The following is an 18,659-nucleotide window of genomic DNA, read 5'->3' on the forward strand; positions in this document are numbered from 1 at the left end:
AAAGTAAAGGTAAACAAATCGAAGCAAGACCTTTAAACAAAGATAAAGGAGTAAATATTTGTGTATCCTGCTCTCTGAACAGATTTGGAAAGCCAAACTCTTTTTCAGTCAGGTACTCCTATCAGTGAAATTATTCTTTCCTGCCTTGTCACAAAACTGTGTACATGATCAGAGGATTTTCACCTTAGAAAGCTACTACAGGAAAAGTTTCAGAACCAAATAAAGCATGAGGAAAGGGTTTGCAGTGATGCAGTAGCAGTTTTTGTGAATGATCTTAATATAAGTCCCATCCTAACATGCAAACATGGTATTATGTGCAGTTCATTTTTTCGGGTGTGGTTGACAGGGGTGCTGACAGCATCCACAATAAACACCTGAAAACAATATCATTAGATGTATTAGACATGGCAAAATCTGAGCTAACTAACCCTAATTAAATTATATTTGCTATCAGCCTCCAGCCTTGTTCCCCAAAGATTCCCTTGTCCCAGAAATTTAATTAGAAGGATCAGGATGTATGGCCAAGTGTTTGAATCTGCCACTAGAAAATGGATTCTGCTGAGGAATCTAATTCTGCCTATTGGACTGGTTAGTCCATAGTGAACACTGATGATATCAAGGCTCTAACCAAGTTCCTAAGACATTTAATAACAGATTATTTGAAGATAGAAACTTGCTGTGACTGCTTATTAACAGCTTGCAGGCCAGGAAAACTTACTTCGAGTTACTCCTTATTATTCATGGTTAGTTGAGCTTTGACTTAGTAAGGTGTGTTCATTGACACTGAAGAAAAATGCAGAGTGTAATTTGGGCTTTGCTTGCTTTTTCTTGGAACAGTTCAGAAGCACATTTAGAAGGTGTGCTGTGGCTTCTGTGAGCCTTGCTACCGGCAGGAATCAGTTGACTTCAAATCCATATCTCACTGTCTGGGGGAGCACAGCTTTTCTCGTCCCTTATTCCCCTGTCCCTCTGTGAAATTCCACATACTGCCCCTTATTTTCCCAGTTGTATCCTTTTCAGTTGGATTCCTGTGTGAAGGTTTCCCTTTCCCCTGTGTCCTTTTCAGTTGGATTCCTGTGTGAAGGTTTCCCTTTCCCCTGTGTCCTTTTCAGTTCAATCCCTGTGTGAAGGTTTCCCTGTCCCCCTCTGGTTGTGTCATTTTCAGTTGGATCCTATTTGAAGGTTTCCCTTGTCCCCTCTGCAGGGAACCTGGTTGTGTCCTGGCTGGATCCCTATGTGAAGGTTTCCTTGTCCCTTCTGCAGGGAATCTGGTTGTGTCCTTTTCAGCTGGATCCTGTTTGAAGGTTTCCTTTCCCCCTGCAGGGAATCTGGTTGTGTCCTTGTTGGATCCCTGTGTGAAGGTTTCCTTTTCCCTGTGTCCTTTTCAGTTCAATCCCTGTGTGAAGGTTTCCTTGTCCCCCTCTGGTTGTGTCCTTTCCAGCTAGACCCTGTTTGAAGGTTTCCTTTCCCCCTGCAGGGAATCTGGTTGTGTCCTTTTCAGTTCAATCCCTGTGTGAAGGTTTCCCTTTCCCCTCTGGTTCTGTCCTTTTCAGTTGGATCCTGTTTGAAGGTTTCCCTTTCCCCCTGCAGGGAATCTGGTTCTGTCCTGTGTGAAGATTTCCCTTGTCCCCTCTGTAGGGAATCTGGTTGTGTCCTTGTTGGATCCCTGTGTGAAGATTTCCCTTTTCCCCTCTGTAGGAAATCTTTTGTGTCCTTTTCACGTGGATCCTGTTTGAAGGTTTCCCTTGTCCCCCCTGCAGGGAATCTGGTTGTGTCCCTTTCAGCTGGACTCTGTGTGAAGATTTCCCTTCTCCCCTGCAGGGAATCTGGTTGTGTCCTTTTCAGTTCAATCCCTGTGTGAAGGTTTCCCTTTCCCATCTGGTTGTGTCCCTTTCAGCTGGACCCCGTGTGAAGGTTTCCTTTCCCCCTGCAGGGAATCTGGTTGTGTCCTTTTCAGTTCGATCCCTGTGTGAAGGTTTCCCTTTCCCATCTGGTTGTGTCCCTTTCAGCTGGACCCCGTGTGAAGGTTTCCTTTCCCCCTGCAGGGAATCTGGCGCATCCCCGTGGATGAGATCGACCGGCCGGGCAGTTTCGCGTCGCATATGAACCGCTCCATCGTGCTGCTGCTGAACGTGCTCTCGCAGCTGAGGGATTACAACACCCTGCTCAAAGTCTCATCCATGCTGCAGAGGACCCCTGATCAGGGAAAGTACGGGAGATTTATTTAAAACCATTTTTTGTAAAGCTTTTCAGTGTGTTTTGTTCGCTGTATGACTGTTTTATTTAAAGCTGTTCTTTGTTTAGGGAAAAAAGTCTTTAGACAGATTCCCTTGGGAATATAGTGGAATTGTTGGTTTTCTTGGGTTTTACAGAGACAGGGTAACTGAGAGGCGTTTTAAAAGATTTTATTCTGTTATCTGTCTCAATGAATAGTGAGACACAAAAGATACACAACTCAAGCTATTTTATCAAAAACTTAATTTATTTCTTAGTTACAATACCTTATAAATGCTTTGCAGCTTATTAACTTTTACTACACAATACTACTATTATTTCTGTTACTATTATTACTTCTAATACTAATTACCTATATTTTTTCCCTACGTAGTTCTGCTACAATGTATCTTTCACAATTCTAATTCTCTAAAATATCTAGTCTTTTTACAAAACCATATTTTGAAACTTATTAAAACTTGTTTTTTAGCTCAATCTCTCTCGTAACAATGTCATCTCTATTCCATAATAAGTCAACCCACTTTATCTCAGTGTTTACATACAGATGTGTAAGACTGTGTGAGCTTTCTATCAACAAATCCATTTCCCACATGGAGCAATGGGTAATTCTGCTCAGCATTACGATTCTATAACGTAGCCTGGAGTTTCTCTGCATTTCTGCTGGAGCTCAGAGCAGCCATGGGGTGCCTCAGCAGGCTCACAGAGGTGGTGTGTCACATGGAGGGATTCTCTGGAGGAGCAGAGCACCCTTGGGCACCCTGTGCTGGCTCTTGCGTAAGAGCGAGCGCAGCGCGGGAGGTCACGGCCCAGCATCCTGCCTTCCTGTAATCCTGCATGCCCTGAACAATGGCTGTGTGCCTCTTGGCAGCTGAGGCTATTTAAAAAGCTTATCCTGTTCAGGGGTGATCTAATTTTAATTGCATTAACCTTATTTAAGAAAAAAAGAAGCTATTAGTGTGAGCTATATATGGACTTGTATCAATGGGAAGACCAAAATAAACATCCAAGGGAAACACTGAAGCAGCTGAGGTAAAATTCTAGTAGGTTGTCCTGTGGGAAATGTTGAAACTGGTCTCAGGCAAATGTTTAAGAAATGAAACTTAAATGATTGATGGCAATAAGTTGGAGGCATTGGGGGTTTCTTCATGTGTTTTTGAGTGTTGAGTGCATGTGAATTTGCATGGATTGTAGTGTGTCTGGGAATATGCCACCACTTGTTCAGCAGACTTGAAGCCAAAAATACTTTGACTTTTAACATATCAGAAGAACTGGACCATAGAAGGTTTCAATTTCTGTCCTAAGCAAACCCATAGCTGTACTAAAAATATTCTGTTATTTGTAAGTCTAGACTGAATTAAAAAAGCAAATAATTTGACATGTTAGATCAGCCAGTGCCAGCCATGGTGAGGTGCAGTTGTTAGAGGAACTTAGAAATACAGATAATTCTGGGTGTGTCTGGTATATGCCTGGAACAACCCTATTTTTAAAAATAGGGTGGTTTTAGTTATTACTGAATTAATGAGGAGTCAGATGTTTATGGTTTGCTTTTCAGAGAAAAGAGAGCAAAATTACCAATTCAACCTAAAATCATAGAGAGGAAATATGTGTATTTAAAATGTTGGCCTTTTGACTGAAATAGTACCCTTCAGAGTTATTTACTTGATTTCTAGCCCTCTCATTCAAACCAGCTAATTCTGAAATAGAAATTAAGTTTTCCATTAAACATGATTAGGTGGGATTGACAGCTGGAAGTGTTTTGCTTGAAAGCAGACTAAAACATTGTGTCCAAATACCCTGAAATTACAGTGCTCTAGTAAATTAAATGAAGCTATAGAGTGAATGTTTTACACATGCAATATTATTTTTTTGTAATATTAACTAGGAAAAAAGGTAGTAGTACACCCATGAACCCAGGATTTTTAGCTCTTAAAAATCCTGAGTTCAAAGGAAGCTGATATGATCAAAGAGAGAGGATTTGCTGATGTCCTTAATCTCACATGCACACTTTATCCAGAACATGAAAATCACCTGAGAGTTCAGCATAGCTCTGTGTAACTATAAGACTCTTTTTCAAAAAAAGGTTTGAATAAAAAGCTGGTATTTGAGGGGCATAGAAGTCTTGATACAAGAAAACTGTAAATCTGGTTGTCTGGTGTGCTCTGGGTTTGGTTGCTCGCTGTTTTCCCATTTCTCCCCTTCCCTCTGGTTGTAGGCAGAGCTGTCTGCTGCTTTGTTTGTGTTGTCTCTGATATTGTGGGGAGGGGAGAAGTGGAGGGAAACAAAACCAAAGTGTTAAATCCCAATATTGTTATATTTCAGTATGACCTGTAGATTTTGGGTTGTTTATGTTTTAAAGTTGTTGTGTTGACTTTTTCTTGTTTTTCTTTCAATGTTCTGTGTCTTGGTTTGAAAGGACAGGTGTCTGTTAAGGAAGGCAAGAACTTCCCCTGAAATGAAAAATGTAAACCCCCTCCCTCTGAATTATTATAATTTTGAAATTAGGGGCTCTCTGGCAAAGATATGGGAATAGGAATTATAGTTCTTTATCAGGAAAATTAAAAATACAAATGCAATAGTACAAACAAACAAAAAAACACTGACAGAATCAGAAGAGGCCCTGACCCCTGTGTGTCAGGGTGGTGGCACAGCCCCATCCCATGGGGGCTCAGCCCTCCTGCAGTGCCAGCTGTGCTTCTGCTGGAGCAGGGATCCTGCACAAGGGGGGAGTTTTCCTCTGCAGCTCCAGGGCTGCTGGAGATGGGCCTGCTCTCCCTCTGGGAATGCAGGGCAGGAGAAAGCTGCTCCTCTGGGAATGCAGTGGGCAGAGGCTGCTGGGCTGTTCCAGGCTCAGATTGGATCCAGGTAGGAATGCTTGGCTCCTGCCCTGGGCACAGCATCTCCCCCTGGGATGATGGAATTTGATCAGCCCTGCAGGGACACTCAGTGGCCATGGACAGCAGAGATCTCCTGGAGGGAGGATTGGCTGTGGGAGAGATAAAGAAAACTGCCCCATGAACAGCAGAGAGCTGCCCCAGCTCTGACAGATGGCAATGGAACACACACCCCCAGCTGCATCTTTTAGCCTGAGACAAGCCTGGTTCTTGTTTTTAGGGTGCTCTGAGCTTTTGGCAGCTAACTTCATTTCTCTCTCTTGCTGTGGACAGGAAATACTTGCGTGATGCAGATCGCCAGGTCCTGGCCCAGCAAGCCTTTGTGCTCACAGTGAAGGTGCTGGAGGACACTCTCAACGATCTCACACAGGTGGGGCAGCGTTGCACTTCATGGCTCTCATTTAGTAATTAGCTTTTGCAGTGTTCACTCATTCCTTAGATCTCCCGAGACTGAAGGACTGCATTTCTAAAGATTTACTTCTAATACCTTTTGTTTATTTATATGCCACTACACAGAAAATTTTCTTCCAGCATTGTTGTTTTTTAATTTTGAAATTCAATAACAAATACAGTTTGCAGTAAGAATTTCAAGATTGTAGTAAATTTGGTCGTCCCTTAAACATCAAATAATGGTAGATACCTGTAGGGTTCAAGATCTCCATTTTCAGGTGGGGTCTGTAGGAAATTTCCTTTTAAAATGAACTAAGTTTGCAAAACAAACCCAGACAGCTTGGTGTTACATGCCTAGACACTTTTTACTGCTAGTCCTTGACAACACCACACTCATTATTACACATAATTATAATCTAGATTTAGTTTTTGAAAGTCATACAGAAGCTAATCAGTTCCCAGGTTAAGGGATCTGGATATTGGAATTTTCCTTGGTAAATACATTCAAGGAAGGACTTATTCTTAAGGGCTTTCTGAGTTAACAGACTATAGGTGTAACGAACTAAATGAAAACATTGTCAAGAACACTGGAACTCTGTATATTAAATAGTTTGTTCAGAAATCTGGATGTAAGAGTTGTATCACTATCAGTTTTTGAAAGACAGGATGATGTTATGAGGTTTTCTACCTTTGGAACATCACCAAAGTAAAGGTACAAGAAGTAAAATACTATAACAGGGTTTTGCCTAATTCTTGATCTGTTAATAAGAAGGTTATGTAGGAGCTACAAAAGGAGAGATTCTTAAACTTGAGCTTGATCTGCAGCTGCCAAAAGAAACAGATTTGGTTTTTATTTCAATATGATAGAAGAAAAATTTGTGCAGTTAAAACCTTGGATTTCATTTAGTTGGATCCCTTAGCATGGACTGAAGTAGTGAGGGAAAATAAACATTGTGGCTTCAGTTCAGCCTGAGCTGTTGCCACTTCTCTGTGGTTGTTTTCACTTATTAAAATACTTCTAATGGTAAGATTTGTGGCCTGAATTAATTAATATTGAGGAACAAAAAAGAATGAACACAGAAAAAATGCATTTTCTTCAGCAGAAGCAGTAATGAAAAGTACTGGTCAATATTCGTGATAGTCACAGTTGTGCTCAAGTGCTTTTTGATTTCAATGATAACAGAGAAAAGTGATTTCTTTTATTAAGGTTTCAGAAGATCAGGGTTCCAAGTCTTCTAACCTTCCTTCAGGAAGGATGACAACAGACGTGTCCAATAAGACTAGTGCTGAAGAGGGGAAAGATGTGCTTCCCAAAAAGGCAGTTTTGTCAGATGGAGCAGTACATGGTACTGAAAATGGAGTGAAGGAAGTGACCCAGGGACAAATCCCCCATGCTATGGACATATTGGAACAAGAGGACAGGAGTGACAAGGAGATTAAAGAGCTTCCTGGCCCTGGTTCAGCTGAGCCTATGGATCTTGATGGCTATTCCAATGACCCTGAGAAAATTGATTCTTGTAAACGCAGCGAGCCGGAGCGGCTGCAGCCCGGCAGGAGCTCCAAGGACAGGGCTCCCGAGAGCAGGACTCCAGAACTTTCCTTGGAGGAGCTCAGTATCAGCTCAAAACACCAGCAGCAGGCAGCTAAAGGAACAGTTCAAACAGTACCTGCAGAAGAACCTGTCCAGAGGTCAAGCAGGAAGAGGAAATTACTTGAGGATGTGGAGTCTGGAAAAACACTTCTGCTCGATGCTTACCGAGTCTGGCAGCAAGGCCAGAAAGTGATGGCCTATGACCTGGGCAAAATTGAGAAGATCATGTCTGAAACATACATGCTGATTAAACAGGTATTGCATGTTTAATTGTCATTTCTCTCTGTGGCCTCAGACATGGTTTTAGGATCTAATAGGAATTGCTAAACCTAGCCCTATATCTGTTTAAAACCTGGGGGAGATAAACACCTCCCAGAGAACCATTCTCTTGACAAGGCCATTGCTGGGAATAGGGAGTAGGAATCTCTATGTTTTGAAGCTAAATTTCTGAAATGAGTTAAGAGCTGTAGTACCACTTATGTGGTGTTTGTTCAGCTAAATGTTAGTTTGAATTGAGAGAGCTGAGTATTTATCTTTGGGGATGTGCTCCTGAATAACTTAAGGTCAGCATTTTGCTGTAGAACTGCTGCTTCCATGCTGTACATCCCCATTTCATCTCAATTTAATTAGATTTATAGATGAGCTAAGTAATTATGACTTCATTAGTTGTGGTTCTGTGTTCAGGTGGATGAAGAAGCAGCACTTGAACAGGCAGTCAAGTTTTGCCAGGTGCACATGGGAGCATCAGCACAGAAACAGGTAAGCTCTGAAGCCTTTGAGTGCTGCTTTTATGAGTCTGTACAGGCAAATCTGTTGCTGAGTGTCTGCAGCACCCAGAAATGCCTACTTTCCTTATATTGGTGCCATCCAAGACAAGTTGGGCTACATTAATAGGAAGATCACCCCTTTTATTAGTGTCAGTGCTCCTGTTTATGGCAGGCTTGCAGGATGGTTTTCATGCTCAAAAGCTTTTGGGGAAACCCCAAACGATCTTCAAATTGAAATATTTATGGCATACTACAATTTCCCTAATGTCCACATCATAGCCCAGCATTTCATGGATGGTAATTACTTCTCTGTGCTCCCTAAGGGCTCCAAACTCATCAGCTCTTGCCTTGCTGGCATTGCACTCTGCTCCAGAGATATCAGATAGATTTTCTTTAACTCTGTTAAAAGCAAACTGTTACTCAGTTTGTTTTTAGCTTGTAGTTTCTGGGTTTACCCAGCAAACAATTATAAGAGCTTTAAATGGATCATTATTTATCAGTCCTTAATGTGATATCAAGGCCAAGAAGAAAACTGGATGAATGACATATTTATTGGTGTTCATTTTGCAGCCCCTAAGTATTAACTAGATTTGTATTTTCCATAATTTTTGTTCACTTAAAATGTGCTTTTGTGTAGTGCATCTCTTAGCAGAATAATAGGAGAGGATGTAAGAGGAAAGGTAGGTTTTTTCTTTATTAGGTTTTCATGGAAGTAACTTTCTCCAATTTGTGCCCCTCAGGAAGTCAGTAACATTGTTCCATTGAACTATAGAAATGAACAGAAATGTCAAGAGGTATTAAGTAGAAGTGTTGGCTTGCTTGTAGTCTGGTATTTCAAGTTTTAATTTTTATTAATAAATAAATGTTAGCTCAGCATGGTAAGCCTTTTTTCAGTTTATTTTGGGGGAAAAATAGACATTATCACGCTGTGATTTATGACTTGAAAATACAAGAATTTGCTAGAAAGCTTCTTTAAAAAGTAATGTTACTGTTCCTTTTTTAGATGTGTTCACCTTTTTAAAAAACACTCGCCAAATTCCCCTTTATCAACCCAATTCCTTGTTGGGCTTTCTTGAAGGTTCTGGGAATGTCACTGCTATTCCAGTTCCTCCAGCAGAGTCACCAGGTACTCAAGCATGTGGCAAAACATGAGAATGGTGAAAAACCTGCACACAAACTGATCTTGAGAATAGACACAATAGGTGAGCTGGTATTTAACAGCACTGGAAGCAATAAGATTTCCTGTTAAATCACTTGAAATAAAACATGCCCCTTCACATGCTGCACTTGGAAGCTTTCCCTTTTAGGAAGCAGTCCCAGCTAACGAGGTTATTACATCCTGCACTCTCATTTTGGTCTGCTCCTAGCAGGATCTTGCAGGCTGTGTGAAGCTGCTCCTACAGCACTGTGAATTAGTGTGGAGACACAGGAATAGCCACTCTTGTAGACATCTGTCTGTTTTCAGCAGCCTGAATCCTGTTTTATTTAAAATTGGCAAGTATTTGCCTTCTGTAAGCAAATGATGTCATGTACAGAGCTGCTGCAGCCGGGGGAAATGCTTTGTTCCTGGATGGTTTGAGTGGGTTTGCAGGGCCTGTGGTTCTTCAGTCACTTAGCCCAAGAAATTGACAGTTAAAAAAAAAAAAAGGCACAAAATCCACCTTGATATATGTCTTTCTCAGCTGGCTGTTGTATTTTAAAGTTGCAGGCGTTATATGGTTTCTTTATGAAAGTTTTCACTTGCTACTAAAATTAGGCATTACTTGAATTCTGGCTTTTCAGCTTTCTTCCAGACCAGTCAGAGTTTGTAACCTAAATATTTAACAGCTATGTTAAAACCTCCTTCTCTGCCTCTCCAGGCACAAGCAGGAAACAGCAGAGCAGTGAGTGAGAGGAGCTGCCAAAGTGGGTCCTTACACTCCTGTGAGCAGATCTAATCTGTTTAATGGCTTGGCAGGGCTGTGACCCTTTGACTTGCTTTCAGAAATCCTCTCTAGTTCTTATAAGTGTTTTGAGCCAATGGGAGGCACATCACCTATGAAGTCAACCAAAAACATGGCAAGTGGCTGAGAAAGGTTGGCTTCCAGCTTTGAAAAGGCAGAAAAATCAGAGGTACAACACCTTGCCATGATGAGTTCCAGTGCTCCTGAAGAACTGGAGAAATTGAGTTTCCATTGGGAAAATTTCCATTGGGAGATTCCAGAAATTGATATAAAAATTGTGTTCTGTGTAAGTTGCTGGGACATTTCTATTCAATATTATTTTTTTTTTTTTTTAGTGATAGATTAATCAACTTCATATTTTGGTTCACAGTTTACATAGTGGTGATGCAACATTTTTAAATGCTGATATTGATGCTGTTGTGGAGAAAGGTGTGGCCAAAAGGAATTCATCCAGTTTTTGTCCTTTTTCCTTTAAATTCTTAAGTGTGAATAAGACTTTTGATATACTCCTATCAAATGGGCTGAAATCCAGTGGTGGTGGCTGGGACCTTAGCAATCAAGTAACTAAAGTTACACTGGAGATTAATTGACCTTCTGATCAAGCAGCATTTTGAAGGTTTCTTGTTCTTTTCTTTGATTTTTCTGTCTGAGAATGTTATCTAAAAGATTTGCAGAGATCCTGAAAGCAGTCATCTCAGTTGCTCTGAGTTATATTTTTAGTCTTGCCAACTGTGATTTTCATATGAAATTAATGGTCCCTGGAAATGGAGTCCTTGTTGAGGGAGGATGAAAGATTGAGGCAGACTGGTTTGATTTTGAAGTAGCATTGTACTTAAATATCTGTTCCTGAGGACCAGGGAGGGGACATGTTGGCAGAAAGCAGTGCTGAGGATTCTAGATAATTAGAGAATTCCTAATAAGCCTTTCCATTGACTGCCTGAAATTGCTGTTAGGAAATTCTTCATTTTATGCTGTTAAGGGCATATTGACATGGGAAAGTTAGTGCAGTACAAGCTAGGGTGAAGCTTTGTATTGCACAGAATATTCTATAAATGCACGTGGAGATACTTTAGTTTAACAACCCATCTGTCTTCTGTTTTCCTGCAATCTGAAAAGGTATTTTTATTACTGTGGACTTAATATTAAATTCCTTAATATTAAAAGTACACCTTTCACCAGTGCTGAAAGTTAAGTCAGTTAAAAATGTGGTTGTGTGTTGAGATCTAATGTATCACTAATCCTGAGAACTGAATTTATATAAAACAAATACTTTAGAACATTGTATAAATCAACATTGCACACAGGGCTGGATTTAACATCTCTAAAAATACAAGAGTGTTCAGAGGCAAAGTTCCAAATGCCACTGAGTCTCTGGTCCTGGGTTGTGACCCCTGAGAATTTGGGACTCTGTGTAGAAAGCCCTGGTAACGGGTAGTGTTGTAGGAGCTGAAATTTCTATTGGCTCTTCAAGGTATAGTATATCATCCAAATGTCATGAGAAGGGGCTATTTCAACATTGCTGAGTTATTTAAGACTCACTGCTGCCTTAGCCAAAAAATCCTTGCTCTGGGACCAACTCCATCCCTGAAGTGTCAGGGAGGGAAAGGAAATTTTCAACTGCTCTTTCCTGCTCCATCTGCCAGGCCTTGAGCTCTCCCTGCCTGGTTCTGGCTGCCCAAATCCTGCCTTTCACCTTTTGCTTCACCCACCTCCTCCTCAGGAGCACAGCCCTGGCCACCTTCTCCCCTGGCTGATGCCAAACTCCAGGTGCTTTCCCCATTTCCCTGTCTCAACCTACAGTCAAAACACATCACAGATTTCAGTGTCAGCTCTAATTAGAAGTGATGCTTCATGAATCTACCACCAGAATCAAAACAATGACTTTTATTACAAACACAATCAGGTTATGCAAATGAGCCTTTCAGGCTCCTGGCAGGCTGCCAGGGTGATCCCTGATTTTAGAAAGTTTTGCTGCTGCTGTAATAGAAAAGTGTTGTTTTATGTAGAAGTGTTGTAATATAAAGGTGCTGGTTGAGTGCTCTTCCTGCCCTTAACTGATTCCAGAACAGGTAACTGGGGTCTTGTTTTCTCCTTCCACCAGTGTTTTACCTTTTCCCGGGGCTGGTGATCAGTAGTCTGAATCCACAGCCTCGCACTGAAGCATTTTCTGGGGTCATTGGTGGGTTTGATCTGTGAGGGCTGTGCTGAAATCACACAAACAAGAAGCTCAGATGGACTCTGGAGCAGGGCTCTGGTGATGGGACCTTACAGTGTGATATTTCATTTGGAACAGGAAAGCCTTTCCTTCTGTGACTGAAGCTAGAGGGCACTCCCATGGATTTTTCCCCTTCTGCTGTGGAATGCAGTCAGCACTGCAGTGACATGGGCTCTCAGGCATTTTTCTTCAAGGAGAAAACTTGAGAGTGACTTGTTTGAACTGCCTTGGGTGTCTAGAGCATTTTCTTCTCAAATTCTCACATTAAAAAAAACCCACAAAGCAACAAACCACCAAGCTGTTCTCTTCAGGAAACAGCTAAAAGCCTTCTGTAAAGGCACTTTGCTGGGAATGGGAGGAGATTAGGAGAATATTAAATAATTAGAAAATAATCATCTTCTACCTCATGTGTTTTCTCCCCCTTTTTGTTCCACCCACATGCTGCTAATTTTCATCTTTTCTTCCTGCACATCAAGACGTCAGAGACTGCTTACAGAAAAAGTTGTTTTTCCTGAGTTGTCTGTATGCTTTATTAATGCAGCAAAGATGACAAGAAAGGAGGGGGAAGGAGGAGGTGGGGATGGGGGGGACAAAAGGACGAGCTCTTTCATGGTCTCCTACCAAAGGGTGACCATTTTGCTCACTGTTGCATTTGCCAGTTGCCATGGCATCCCCCTCTCACTCTATCCTGGAGGTGTATTCTTGATATAATTAACAGCTCTCCTCCTTCTGTCTCCTGCAGAAAGCAATCATTAAGTGAACATGAAGGAAAGAAAAGACACTTTTTATCTTTTACTTTGTATATTAATGTTTTTCATCCTGCTACCTGGTCTCTCTTGGCCCAGTAATGATGTTTTTGTGTATGGAAGTGTTGCTGTAATGTTGCTGCCTGTGTAGAGCAGGACATTGAGCCCCTGCTTGCATTTGTGTTAACGGAGAGTTTAGTTAGGCTAGAGTTCAATCTTATGTACGTAAACCTTTGTTATTTTCTATATATATAAGTGGTCTTGGGAAATACAAGGTTCTTCAGAATCTTGAGCATGGATATTGCTGGTGTTTGTGATGCACCTAGAAGAAAATTCCAAATGAGATTTCTTTCAAATACTGCTGTAGAGAGATTAAAGATAAAAAAAAAAAAAGGACAGGCATAATTTAATTAAAACCCAATATTGAGCAGGAGTTGGAGTGGTAATACTGTGGAATGTGGGCAGCATATTGTTCAGGCAGTTTGTGTGACAGGGGAAGTTCTGATGTCCTTTTAAAAAGAAACACCTCTGTGTGAGGTGGATTCTGACTTCAGTCCCACTAGAGTGCTAAACTCAGGCATGGGAGTAATTGAAAAAAAAAAGAAATCACAAGAAAATGTTATGTAACAGTTGCAGTTCCAGCATCTTTCATTAGGAGACTTTTGTTGGGAAAGCTGTCACTTTCCCTTTCTGGAACATTTGGTTGTTAATTTTTCCCACAGCCACAGAGCACTGAGCCCTCCCAAAAGCAGGAGTGGGAAGGTTGCTGGAGGATTTCTTTGTTTTTCAAAATGTGTTTTTTAAAAACAGTAAGTATGGTAAAAACAGACCCTTGGTCAGGTTCTCTGATGACTTCATAGGCTGCAAAGGCTAAAATTTTTCTCATGTTTTATCTAATGCTGGATTTCTTTTAGCTGCTGCTGAAGTGCCTCTCTGGGAAACTGTAGGGAGCTATTTTTTCCAGTAACATCTGTGAAAAAATTCTGCACTTCTGCTGATAATTTTATTGGTGGAAGGCTGTCCCAGTGCTGGATTTCCAGCATTTTCCTTACTTGTTTTTACATCATGGGAAGGGTTTGCCCATCACCACTGTGAAGCTGAATGCACTCTTTGAGGAGTGTGCTGAAATAGTCAAGTTCTAACAAATAAAGAGACTGATTTTGTAACCTAAGTCAGAAACAGTCACAATTCACACAGGCGTCCTCCTAGTTATTCACTTCAATTTCATTTCTTACATTCTTCAAAATGAAAATCAGTTTTTGCAATGCTTTTTAAAGTGAAGTAAGATAGTGGGCTCTTTATGGAAGCAGTGGCTCATCCATGGCACCTCATTTGGATATTAATAATAAGCCTTAAATATTTCTTCAATCCACTTTGATATAGGAGTCAATACAAAAGTAGGACTGCATACCCTTCAGTACCTCATGTGTTTGTAAAAAATCTAGAAGGAATTCCAGTCTTGACTAGAGGAACCTGTAATTACAATGAAAGACAGGAAGAAACCAGATAAGAGTTTTTATCTTAATTCAGTTATATTCACATGTTCTGTAAGTAACATTAAATGATAGAAAATATTCATTTCTTGGTGGCTAAAGGCAGTCTGTGATAGTGGTGGTAACAGAGGCACTGAGCTGGTGAGATGGATTGGAGAGGGGAAAAGGAGAAGTTCTGAGTCACAGTTTTGGCTTAGTACCACAGCAAAGTAAAATCTAAAAAATAATCTTCTGATGAGAAACCACATAAAACACTGGTGAAGGTTTGTCACTGCCTCCCCATTTCCTACTGTCTGTCTGTGGAAAACAGTCTTTATTGTGCCTTACTGGTGGTTTAGCAGTAGAGCTAGATGAACAAAAGGCTTCTGGTAAATCCCAGGCTGCTGTGGTGAGTTTTTCTGGGTTTATTTCTCAGCTGGGTGTTGGTGGTCCTGTGTTTTCCTGGAGATCTGCAGGATGATGAAATGTGAGCAGTGGAGTTAGTGACATTCCCTGAGCTGCCTTTTGTGAGTAGCATCACTTACTGATCAGAGGTGCTGGGATTCTTGTCCCTACACTAAACCCAAAATCTTTGAAAGAACATGTGCCTCACTGTGGTGCTCGTTTGGGATTTGTGCTTACAGCTTTTGGATGGTCTTCACTTCCTGAGTGCAGTGAAAACACACAAAGCATGTTTAAATCCCTTTTCTTAAGGCTCTGTGAGTTGCAGAGTGCACAGTAACCTACAGTGGGTTTTTTAGTGCTTGGCTCTGATTTTAAAGAGGGCTTTCTCCTTTTTCTTCCCCTCCCATCCCCCTTTTTGAAAAAACAAAATCACTGTGAGATTTTTTTGGTTTTCCTCCCAAAGTCTTTGTTTCATTGGGTTGAAAAGAACCTGTCCGTTTACAGCAGCTTGAGACAATTCTTCACCAGGTCCCATCTGGAAAATTCCCTTTAAAGTATAAACACAATAATCTTGGTGTTGCTTTCTTTTGTATAAGGCTGCACTTTTTGACTACACATTAGAATTTTTGGTCATGCTTTTCCTGAATCAGAAGCATCATGTTTGTTTCAGCTTTATTATTTTTTTGGAAATAAAATATTTCAGTTCTCTGGAAAAAGAGCTGGGATGCTTCATCCTGGTGAGGAGAAGAATAATGGAGGATAAAGTTATGGAATTGTGATTTTCAGCAGAAAGGAAGGAACCAGACAAGAGCCACCATTTAAAGTTGTGGCAGGAGAAATTTGGATGAAATGTTTGGAAACAAATGTTCACTGGGAAGGTGGTCAGACACTAGACAGGGGCCTGGAGAGGCTGTTGAGTCTCCTTCCTTGGCAGAATTTGGGCTGGGCTGGCCCTGGGCCCCAGGAAGCTGATGGAGCTGGGAAGTCAGAGAGACCTCCAGAGGTCCCTTCCAGCAGCAATTATTCCATGGGGTTGCACTCTCTCTAATAATTTTTCATCTGAATAACATCCAATACTGCTGAGTTACTTTCCAAATGTCCTTTTTTTCTGGCTCTGCAAATAGCTGTGCAATTTTGTAGAAATCTGAGGTGCAGATCCATTTTTAACATCTATGTACCTAAGCAGTACCTTCGTGTGTTTCTGCAGAAAAAAATCTGGATACAATACAAGCCCAGAAATGTCAGGTTCTACATCACCCATTATGCAAGTTAATGAAGTGCATGGGTGTGAAGGGCTTTCCCTTTAAATCACAGCTGAAAACATTTCCTCAAGTGATCTCACTTCTAGCTGAAGGCTTGCTTCTGCAGTTTCATTTCCCTCAGGTTTGTGTGATCCCATTTGTTTTAGTTTTGGAACTGATGCTTTAAGCACCAGAAACTTGCTGCTTTCAGAGGCAGAGTAGACCTTTTTTTGATCCACTGTGGCAATTGTGAATATAGCTGCTGGTGGGGTTTTTTTTTGTTTTTGTGTACACATAGAATCTGGCAGATTTTAATTGTATGCTTTTTAGAGATTGATTAATCAAGTTCAGGAACTTCAAAAATACATTCTGCCAATTATTTTTTTTTATGTACTTGTGTGCTCTCTACCTTTGAATTTTAAGTATGCATTTTCTCCACCTGAAAGTTCCTCTGTTCTCTCAGTGAAATTCTACTGACTTTTCTGGCTTTGTAATAAATCTTTGGTCATCTAGGACATTGGGGTCCAATTTGATTTGACATTTGACAGCTGAATCCTGTTTCTGTTTCAGACATTCTTCCTATTATCACTGTGGTTAAAATGAGGGGTTTTTTTCTTGGTAGAGGTATGAGGCAAACAATTAAACATCTGAGAATTCTATCTAACTGCATCTTTTATGGCCCAATAAATCTCCATTAAATGAAGACTGTAAAGAGTGTAAAATAAATGCTTTCTGTGGCCTCACAAGCAAGAATACTTTATTTGATTACTGATAAAATTAACAGAGAAGATATTCATTTTATGGGTACTTTTATTCCCTTCCTTGGTGAATTTATGTCCCACTTCTACCTTCTGTCTATATAATAAATGACAGTGCATTCAGTTTTTAGCACTGGCTTTGGAGAAGAGCCCTGCTCTTGGTGCCTCTCTCACCTGTGCACAGGCAGCAGATCTTCTGAGCCTGCTTCAGCTGGACCTCAGTGTTACCAGTTCTGCACTTGTCAGGAGTTTATGATTTGGAGTTATGCTCATCTCTTATTTCACAAGCAAATACATTTTTCTATTTTCTCCATTTCTTCTCACATCATTCACTAAGAATTATTTCTTGTGATAATTTGCAAAGTCTCTTAAAGCAGTGCAGATTTGTTTTTTCAGGTCAAGCACTTGTCAATGTATTTTTAAATGAAAGAAATATGTTTCTGTTTACTGGAGATTGTAACTCATGCCTAATTACAGAGTTCAGGGAAGTATGTTGTGTTGTGAGGGATGTGTTAAATTAAACTTTGTAGATGTGAATAAGTGTTCAAGTGCTAGTTTGATAAACAGACCATAAAGAACAGAAAAATAATCCATAAAGGAGAAAAGATTTCTTTAGAATAGTGATTGAGTCATTGTTCTGTTGTACTCACTTTAAAGAGAGTGTTTTCTGTCCATAAAATGTGCTCTTGCAGTGGCCACTGAAGCAGAGCCTTGCAGACTCGTTCTCACTGCTGCCCCTTTCCGTGCAGGCCACAGGAGAAGCACCCACGACCCCAAAGCACCCCAAGGACACCCGAGAGAGCTTCTTCCCAGTAGCACCAGCCACACTGCATCCCACGCCAGTGAATGCAGACACTGTGACTCCTGAAAACCTCCTGAGACTGAACGACCTGCATTCCAAATCCAAGCCAGCCTCTTCCTCTTCATCCTCGTCCTCGTCGGCGTGCTCGGTGCCGCCGGAGCCGCAGCGGGAGCCGGAGCAGCCCCGGGGCCAGGGCACTGAGGCTGCCCCCGGCGTGGGGGAGGCTGCTCGAGGTAAGTCCCAGCCAGGCAGATCCTCCTGGCCCCCTCTGCTCACTTTCCACAGGCTGAGGTAGTGCCTGAGCTCTGATTCTGTCCTGTTTTCTCATCGCTACACCACGTTCGAAAGGCTACACAGATTTTTGTCTTGGTCCTGAAGTGGATCTGTATAATCCATACTTTAATTTGTGGGATAGATAAAAGAGTGCCCACTCCATGTAACTTGTATGTGAAATCATGAAATAGCAGCCTGAAAATAGTAATCTCTTTTAGAGAATTGAAGTCTCTAGCAGCATTAAAATGAAAATTATTTTGTTTTTTTTAGTGAGTTGAGGTTCCATTTCTTTTAACATTTAATAAGATTTGAGCTATTTTAAAGTGATTACAATTAAAATAAACTGGTGAGCAGCCTACATCTGTCTTAGAAGTGCTTGATTAACATAATTAGCTGTGCAGCTTTCACTGCCCATCATATGTAAGTGTGGAGACACATAACACTGATGAACAAGATTCTGCATGGTCTAGAAAGTTAGCTTATCATCACTATTATGTGAAAGTTAGCTTATCATCACATTTCAGAAAAGAAGCATCTGACAGGACCAGAATGTTGGAATGTGGTATTTATAGCCCTGTGTGGTTATGTGCCAGGTTGGACCACAGGAAAGAATTGAAGAAGCCAAACAAATGTTATTTATTCTATAGCATGATTGTGTGATTTGTTAATTACTGTATTATGTAATTGGTCCTATACAGTTTTCTAGATGAGGAAATAATAAATGAGAATGCTGTCATTTGCTTTACTGCTGTCATGGCAGGCTGGCTCATTAGCAGATAAAAAATCTCTGTGCTGGGCAATACTGATCCACTTTGGGGAGTGAGGTAGGATTAGACCCAATTTCAGACTTGCCTTGGGTGCCCAAAGAGGTGCTTGGCAGTATCTGTGGGACACTGCATGTTAAGGTGGCACAGCACCTGCCATGGGCTG

General features: G+C 41.0%; 1 protein-coding gene across 4 annotated transcripts in view; it reads left to right on the forward strand.

Annotated features, from left to right (window-relative positions):
- The window catches only part of CABIN1 (calcineurin binding protein 1), a 110,236-nt gene that overhangs the window by 77,071 nt on the left and 14,506 nt on the right, over window positions 1–18,659 (forward strand). For 3 of the 4 annotated variants that reach the window (XM_064392712.1, XM_064392714.1, XM_064392713.1), the window contains exons 31-35: window positions 2,046–2,209; window positions 5,400–5,496; window positions 6,724–7,362; window positions 7,792–7,866; window positions 17,404–17,689. In XM_064392712.1, coding sequence (XP_064248782.1) covers window positions 2,046–2,209; window positions 5,400–5,496; window positions 6,724–7,362; window positions 7,792–7,866; window positions 17,404–17,689 — 1,261 coding nt within the window. Of the gene's footprint in view, window positions 1–2,045; window positions 2,210–5,399; window positions 5,497–6,723; window positions 7,363–7,791; window positions 7,867–8,952; window positions 9,077–17,403; window positions 17,690–18,659 lie in introns of those variants that run through there. The other variant, XM_064392715.1, reaches the window with a different exon arrangement.

The sequence above is a fragment of the Passer domesticus genome, chromosome 17 (assembly GCF_036417665.1).
Source record: "Passer domesticus isolate bPasDom1 chromosome 17, bPasDom1.hap1, whole genome shotgun sequence".
NCBI lineage: Eukaryota > Metazoa > Chordata > Aves > Passeriformes > Passeridae > Passer > Passer domesticus.